This window comes from Onychomys torridus, chromosome 17 (assembly GCF_903995425.1).
Source record: "Onychomys torridus chromosome 17, mOncTor1.1, whole genome shotgun sequence".
NCBI lineage: Eukaryota > Metazoa > Chordata > Mammalia > Rodentia > Cricetidae > Onychomys > Onychomys torridus.
The window spans coordinates 63658158-63667106 of record NC_050459.1 but is presented as its reverse complement, the minus strand read 5'-3'; the positions used below and the strand labels follow the sequence as shown (position 1 = coordinate 63667106).

General features: G+C 44.8%; 1 protein-coding gene across 1 annotated transcript in view; it reads left to right on the top strand.

The window, feature by feature from the left end:
• Positions 1–8949, top strand: part of Sugp1 (SURP and G-patch domain containing 1) — a 30228-nt gene that overhangs the window by 2041 nt on the left and 19238 nt on the right. The window contains exons 2-3 of the mRNA XM_036209252.1: positions 4939–5110; positions 8333–8433. Of these exons, the coding sequence (XP_036065145.1) occupies positions 4939–5110; positions 8333–8433 (273 nt within the window). The remainder of the gene's footprint in view (positions 1–4938; positions 5111–8332; positions 8434–8949) is intronic.

Below are 8949 nucleotides of genomic sequence, written 5' to 3'. Positions count from 1 at the left end.
TCCCATCTTCAGCACTCATGTAAAATCCAGATGACGATGTTGTGTGTCTGTAACTACAGCACTGTGGGTTGGAAACAGATGGATTTCTGGGGCTTAGCGGCAACAGTCTAGCTGAAACTGGGAGCTCAAGGTTCCGTGAACTCTTCTGTCGCAAAATATTAGGCAGAGGCAGGAACAGTGGTGTACACCTTTAATCCCAAAAGAGACAGGTAGACCTCTGAATTCAAGACCAGCTTAGCTAGGGCTACATAAACTGAGACCCTGTCTTTAAATGTCGTCATGGCACATGCTTTTGATCTTCACTGGGGAGTTAGAGGCAGGAGGCAGGAGGCAGGAGGCTTGCTTCAAGTAGAAGCCAGTCTCTATATAGGGCCTGGTGAGATGGCTCAGCAGTTAAAAGAGTGCATGTTGGGTGGTGGTGTTACAACGCCACTAATCCCAGCACTCAGGAGGCAAAGACAGGCAGCTCTCCATGAGTTCAAGGCCAGCCTGGTCTATAGAGGTAGAGCTAGGACAGCCAAGGCTACACAAAACCATCTTGAAAAACTAAAAAAAAAAAAATGCTTGTTGTTCTTGCAGAGGACCTCTGTCTGATTCCTGGAATCCATATGTTGGCTCATAATCTTTCATAACCCTCAGGTGATACATATTCATACACGTAAAACAAATCTAAAAGAGATCTTTTTTTGTTTTGTTTTTTGAGACAGAATTTTTCTCTGTGTAGTTCTAGCTGACCTAGGCTGGCCTTGAACTCAAAAAAAAATTTTTTTTTAAATTAGGAAAAAAAATTTTTCCTGAGAACCTTGTGCTACAACTCTTATTTTTGTTTTGAGACAGCATCTCTTTACATAGCTGTGGCTGGCCTTGAACTTGCAGGGCTCTGTCTGCTCTACATCCCAAGTATTTAAAGGCTGAGCTACCACACCCAGCTACAACCCTAATTTAATAAGGCAAAGTCTCGCTAAGCCCCTGCTTGTGTGGAAAGCATATTCCTTCCTGCCTTAGCCTCCTGGCTTTGGATAGTTGTTGTATGCTACCACGCTTTGTACTTTCATCTTTGCTTGAGCCTCAGTAATTGTCTTGGTCATCTTTCTGTCTGTGCACTTTCTCTGTCAGAATGATTACCCTGTACTCAAGGTCATACAAAAACTAAAAAGAAAAACTGGAGTTGGCTGAGGCGACTTACACTTGTAATATAACACTTTGAAGCAGTGGTTCTCAACCCTCCTAATGCTTCAGTCCTTTAATACAGTTCCTCATGTTATGGTGACCTAACTATAAAATTAGGTTGTTACTTCACAACTGTAATTCTGCTACCGTTATGAATCATAATATAAATATCTGATATGCGACCCCTGTAAACAGATTGTGTGGCTACCAAAGGGGTCATAGCCCACAGGTTGAGAACCATTGCTCTGGGGGTACAGCTAGGGCCATATGAGATCTAAATAAATAAATGTAAATAAAAGACCTTCCGAGTGCTGAGGAGATGGATCACTGGGGACCTGAGCTTGATGCCCAGAACTCATGAAAAGCCTTACAACACTTCTGTAGTCCTAATGCTCCTGCTACCAGAGGAGATAGGAGGCCAAGCTAGGATGCTCCCTGGAATCTTGCAGGGCACCTAGCCTGGAATGCACAGCTATGAGCATCAAGAGCCTATGTCTCAAGGAGGAAGACAGGAACTAGCACCCCACATTTTACCCTTTGATCATGTGTGCGGCTGTGGAACACACATGCCCACCACACACACAAAACAAACAAAAAGTTTTGTTGGGTCTTGTTACTTGTTCACCAAATACTACCTCCTGTATTCCCAACGCCCTGAAAGTAACATCCACGACCCTTGCCACACTTGCCCCTGCCCACTCCTGAGTGGTTCCTCTGACCCCACTGGGAGGGTTTTGTTTTTGTTTTTACTGTCTTCTCATGGACACTGCATCTTCCTGTCTCTGGTTTTGACTTCTGCTCCTTCTCTCCTTGATCCCCGTTCACTTGGTTCTTCCTGACCCTGGTTCCTGATAAGTTTCCAGCTGAATTGTGTCTCTTCTAATGGTTATTTCTAGACTGTCGTACCAGGCACTGTTCTGTTATCTCTTTGTGTTTCTAGCTTAGTTCTTACCATAATTTGAAGTTTCTTTCCTTTTTCTTTTGTTTATTTTGAGACAGAGTTTCTCTGTGTAACAATCCTGGCTGTCCTGGAACTCACTCTGTAGACCAGGCTGGCCTTGAACTCACAAAGATCTGCCTGCTTCTGCCTCCTGAGTGCTGGGATTAAAGGCGTGCGCCACCACCGCCCGGCACTTTTTTCTTTCTTTAAATTAAATTTAATATATTGGGCTGGGGAAATGGCTCAATGGACAAAGTCCTCTGCTGCCAACCATGATCACCTGAGTATGATTCCTGGACTCAAATAGTGGAAGTAAAGAACTGGGGCTGGGAATTTAGCTCAGTGGTAGAGCGTTTGCCTAGGGTTCGATCCTCAGCTCCGACAAAAAAAAAAAAAAAAGAACTGGATCATGGCAGGAGGGACTCTCAGCCAGTGAACCAGTTTCCGGACTTGCGATAGTTTTCGGATCCGGAACCCCTTGAATGATGAGATGACCAGGCGGCCCCAGGAAGGGCCTTGGTAAAAACCTAGTTTACAGTTGGCTTTTCCCCCGTCCTCCCCAGAGGGGCTACAGCCTTTCACAAGGGTAGCTGTGCACTGGGAGAAAGGGACAATCAGAATTTCCAGTGTCTGTTTGGATTATCCAGGGTCTACTGGTTCTGAATTGACACTCATTCCCAGAGATCCCCAAAAATACTGTGGCCCTCCAGTTAAAGTAGGGGCTTATGAAGGTCAGAGTTTGGCTGATGTCTGACTTACAGTAGGTCCAGTGGGTCTCTGAACTTATCCTGTGGTTATTTCCCCAGTCCCAGAATATATAATTGGGATAGATATACTTAAAAGTTGACAGAATTCACCTGGGTGGTGGCAGCGGCAGTGCATGCCTTTAATCCCAGCACTTGGAGACAGAAGCAGGCGGATCTTTGTGAGTTCAAGGCCAGCCTCGTCTAAAGAGCGAGATCCAGGAAAAGGTGCAAAACTACACAGAGAAACCCTGTCTCACAAAATGAAAATAATAGGGTTGGGGATTTAGCTCAGTGGTAGAGTGCTTGCCTGGTAAGCACAAGGCCCTGGGTTCGATCCTCAGCTTAAAAAAAAAAAACTTGACAGAATTCCCAATTGGTTCCTGAGAATACTGGATGTTGTCCTTTCCACATCATCCCCATGCTGCACAGTAAACACACACACATACACACACACACACACACACACACACACATATTGCACACTGTACAAGTGTGAAAAAATCACAGGACAACTTTTTTCCTTGAGACAGTCTCAAGTACACCAGGCTGGTCTAGAAGTCATTGTATATAAGAGGATGACTTTGAGCTTCTTTTAATTATGTGTTTTGTGTGAATACCTGGGTGTACTGTATGTATGTGCAACCTGTTCCTTAAAATGTCCACATAGGCTAACAGGGATCCCCTGGAACTGGATTTACAAATGTTTGTGAGTCTCCATATGGGTACTGGAACAAAACCTGGGTTTAGCAACCAGTACTCTTAACTGCTAAGCCATTGTTCCAGCCCCAATCTTGAACTTCTGTTCTTGCCTTAACCTCTGGAGTGCTGAGGTTATAGATGTGCACCAGTATACCTGGTTTATACACTTGTGAGAATGGAACCCAGGCACTCATGCTAAGCACACAGTCTACCAGCTGAGCTATGTTCCCAGCCTTGCAGCAGGGTCTTACTGTGTAGATAAGGCTGACCTTCTACCTCAGCCTACTACCAACCTTGCAGCTAACTTTTCATGTTAATGTGTCTCTTGCCTTCTCAGTCAGAGGTGAGTCCTACCTGGACAGAATCCTCATAGCTTCTGTTTAGAGCCTAGCACAGTGCTGTGTACATGGCAGATGTTCTGTAAACTGATGAGATAAAAAGGGAGATTATGGAATCTACTTTTAAAAAAAGAACTACTTGTTTTAAATAGGATAAGTACTGAAAAATTTTTTGCCTGAATTTATCAAATATTACTGGACTGGACATTGTTATATATAATGGGACTACACGTCATTAATGTGATCTTGACTGTGTATATTGTATATACTTAATGGATATGATTTTTCTTGTATTTATAACTTTTTTTTTTAATTTTAGACAACAGGGGAAATGTAGTGGGTTGTGTGTTCCTGAAATATTGTGTGTTCCCCGAAATAAACATATCTGGGGTCAGAGAACAGACAGCCACTAGATACAGAGCCACAAATGGTGGCTAGAAAATGGGAAGAGTAAGCTATAGCAGAAGTTGGGCAGTGGTGGTACACGCCTTTATTCCCAGCACTTGGGAGGCAGAGCTAGCTGGATCTCTGAGTTCAAGGCCACTTTAGAAACAGCTAAGCATGGTGACCCACACCTTTAATCCCAGAAATCCAACCTTTAATCCCAGGGTGTGGGGGCAGAAAGAGAAAGGTATATAAGGCCTGAGGACCAGGAACTAAGGGAGTAAAGCATGTAGTTAGTTAAGCATTTGGTTGGTTAAGCGTTCAGGCTTTGGAGCAGCACAGTTCAGCTGAGAGTCATTTGGATAAGGACTCAGAAGCTTCCAGTCTGAGGAAACAGGATCGCCTGAGGAACTAGCAAGGTGAGATAGCCGTGGCTTGTTCTGCTTCTCTGATCTTCCAGCATTCACCCCAATAACCTGCCTCGGGTTTGATTTCATTAATAAAAACACTTAAGATTCATGCTACAGTAAGCATTTGTTGAAGAACTGAGAAAATGACCGTTTGAGTCCTCTGAATATCTGTAGCTGTCTGGCCCATCATTGCTGCTAAGCAATACTGATGGAACAAAGGCATTTTCTGACCCCGTCTTTTCCCTCCCCAGGAAAGGCTAATCGGTGGTTCGGGATGGCACAGCCCAAGTCTGGAAAAATGAATATGAACATCCTCCACCAGGAAGAGCTCATCGCTCAGAAGAAGCGAGAGATCGAGGCCAGAATGGAACAGAAGGCCAGGCAGAGTCATACAGCCAGCCCACAGCCCCCTCATCCTGGGGAGTAAGTGGATTCTGAGGCTTTAGGGCAGCAGAGTCTCAGAGTGACAGGACACAGGGCAGTGTGACAGTAGAAGTGGGGCTGGCGTGCAGAGCCCCGGTGTGGTACTACATAGCTGTTCACCCAGAGCTTGGGAGGGTCATTCATGGCTACATGTTAAGTTTAAGGCCAACCTGGTTTTTATGAGAACTTGTTTCAGAAAACAACCCCTTTTGATCCTGTGTGCTTGGATCACAGGCCTAAATGCCTTACACTGCTATTGTCACCATAGTCCAGTGGTAGAGTGGTTGCCTCGCCTGCTTGAGGCCCTGTGATACATCTCTGGGAATTGAGAAAAAATGGAGGGGGTATACTTTGATTGTCTTTTTGTTTGTTTGTTTTTCAGTACAGGATTTCTCTCAGATAAGCCTAAGTGTCACACAGCTTTTTTTTTTTTTGAGACAGGGTTTCTCTGTGTAATCCAAGCTGGAGTAGAACTTGCTATGTAGACCAGGTTGGCCTTGAACTCACAGAGATCCAACTGCCTCTGCCTTCTAAGTGTTGGGATTAAAGGCATGTACCACCATGCCTGGCCAGATTGTTTTTTGAGATAGAGCTTCTCACTGGCCCAGGCATAACTCACCAAATAGTGGTCAACAAACCTGAGGGATGCTCCTGTCTGCACACACCATTCTGCCTGGCCTTTCGCTCTAGTCTTCACTTGCACATGGCAAGCACTGACCTGAGCTGTCCCCAGTTTTTGAGACAAGGTTTTCTTGCATCACTCCTGAGTTTTGGGATCACACAGCCCCAGGTTTATCTTGTCAGCATGATTCACTAAACAACACAGATTGACAGTTGACTGCACAGCATCTGGGTGCAGTAGTTACTCTTAACATCTAGAGATCATTAACCCGTTTAAGGAAGAACTGTGTGTCCCATGCAGATGCCACAAGATTCTACCTTAGGTGTTGGGGCAGTGTGCGGACAGTGTCAGGGCCTGTTGCAAGTGCAAGTTGTCTGACCCCCACATGTGCACAGACCTGTACACACACACACAATAAGTAAGTAATGTAACTTAATAAATTTTTGATTTATTTTTAACAATACTTATTTCATTATTTTATGTGTGTGAGTGTTTTGCCTTCATGTATGTTTGTGTACTATGTGCTTACCTAGTATGGTCAGAAGAGGGCATCAGCTCCCCTGGAACTGGAGTTACAGATAGATGTGAGCCACTGTGTAGGTGCTGAGAATCAAACCAGGTCCTCTTCAAGAACAGCAGATGTTCTTAACCAGTGAGCCTACTCTCCAGTCCCCTAAAAATGTTTTAAAATCACTTATGTGCATGATAGGAAATCCAAGAAATAGAAGAAGAAACAACAAAGAAAAGGCAGTGTCATTCAACCCTGATGTCAGACTTGAATGCCACTTGAATTTCGGGGTGCTTTTCCAACAACTAATTGTTACAGTGTTTTCGGTGCTTGGGAGACTCCAGGCCTTGCACATGCTAAACCAGTTCTCTTCATCCCGAGACAGCGGCTCATTATTTCCTTCTGTGCTCAAGCCATCCTGCTGCCCCAGCCACCCAAAAGGCAGGACCACAAGGTACAGCTGCTGCACCTGCCTAAAAACACAGAAAAGGCTTTTTTTTCCCTCCAGGCAAATGGTCTCTGCCTGAAATCTCAGAACTTAGGTGACTGAGACAGGGAAACTGCAGGATGAGACACTGTCTCTAAATCAAAGAATGATCAGGAGCAAGCCAACACAGCACAATATATAGCAGATCCCTTTAGCTGTGGGCATTTGCTGTGGGTGTTCCCTGTGAGTGTGTTACTTATGGAAGCTTCTGCCAGATTATGCATATGTGGGTGATACACATTAATGCCAGGTATGGTGACATTTGTACAAATCCCAGTGCTTGGAAGAATGAGCCAAGAGACCTTTGCAAGTTTATAGCCAGCCTGGGCTATGTAGTGAGTTCTAGGCCAACCGAGCATAGTAAGACACAGTTTCAAGGAGAAAAAAGCCAAACTAGGCTTTAGGTTTAGTAGCAGATACCTGCAATCCTGACACTTGGAGGTATAGTCAGGAAGATCAGGAGTTATAGGCCAGCCTTGGCTACATAAGACCCTGTCACAAAAGCAAACAAAATAAAACTACAAAGCTGAACGTGGTGGTGCATGCCCTTACTTGCAGAACTCAAAGAGGCAGAGGCAGGTGGATCTCTGAATCTGAGGCCAACTTGGTCTACAGAGGAAGTTCCAGGATAGCCAGGGGTGCATAGAGAGACTCTGTCTCAAAAAAACTAAAGTCACAAGGTGCACACACATCCTGCTCTAGAGATATCTATAATACATAGTAAACAATAAGCCAGGTCATAATTATCAGTAAGACATGTGCTGTGCATGGAAAGAGCGTAAGGACCACAAGGCTGGAACTCAAGCAGAGGTAGCCCAAGTATGTGCATTGTTATTTTCATCAAAGCAGAAGTACTGTCAGCCTACTCCATATATGCCTGTTTCCTGCACTTAACCATTGACTGTAGTATACATTCTAATTGGTCTTAATAAAAACCCAGAGTCAGTTACCAGGGTAAAAGCTGAAAGTTCAGAGAAATAGAACAGTCAGCCACTAGAAAAACTTCTTACCCCTATCAAATCCTCAGCCTGAAAGGGCTGAGCTCCTGTCTCCTCCTGCCTTATATTTCTTTCTCTGCCAAGCCATATCATTTCCTGTGTCAACTTCCCTAGTGCTGGGATTAAAGGCGTGTGTGTCTCCCAAGTGCTGTGAGTAAGGGTGTGTGCCAACACTGCCTGGCCCATATGGCTAACTGGTGGCTGGCTTTGCCCTCTGATCTTCAGGCAAGCTTCATTTGTTAGAGCATACACAAAAATCACATTTTCCATATTTTTTGTCTACAATAAAAAAAAAGGTTATAACTAATAAAAGAAAAACTATATGCAAAAAGTACAATAACTGTATACAATGTATACAGGCAATAATTAGGTCAATAATGTCTAGTCCACTAACATTTGACAAATTCTGAGAAAATACCCTGTATCTATCCTATCTTGGTAAGTTCAAAAATATTGTACCTAAATTGTCCCCTGACATCTTTGGGGCTGCAATCTGGCTCTCGGCAGAAGAGCACAAGATGGATGTAGGGCCAGGGATTTCAGTGCTTTAGCCTTGTCCTCGGCTCTCTTCCTCTACAGCTCACTCTCACCCGTGCTTTGGTTCTAGAATTGCCAACGCACATGACTCCTGTATCTCCAACAAGTTTGCCAATGATGGCAGCTTCTTGCAGCAGTTTCTGAAGTTGCAGAAGGCACAGACGAGCACAGGTGAGTGCAACCAGCCCTCTCCAGCCTCTGTCCCCCAGGTCCCCTGGAACATTGGGGGTGACAAGTCCCACCTTGAACCATTAAGTGCACTCATTGTTCTCCTGTGGGATGACAAACAGGCCGCCACCAGAAGGATGGTCCTGTATGTCCCATAATGGGCCCAGATTATTCCCAGTGGGGTGCGGGTAGGTTGTACTGTTGCTGGCTTGAGATACCCAAGTTGTGTCAGAAGATGGCACATTTAGGCCTGCTTTGGATGGTGCAGGACAGGGAGGCATCCTGGAAGTGACCAAGTCACCTAATGATCGGGTGTTACAAGAGTTTATCGAGTGCCATCTCTAGCCATTGCTTCCTGCACTTGGCATCATACAGGCCGCTGTCCTGCCTTTCTGTCATCTTCCTTCATATAGTCTGTGAGCAGAGAATCCTCATCAACCTGCTGCCACATGTCTGTTTGAAAGTTGATGAACTATGGATCCTCGTACCTGAGTCCATAGGCTTGGTATCCCATCATTT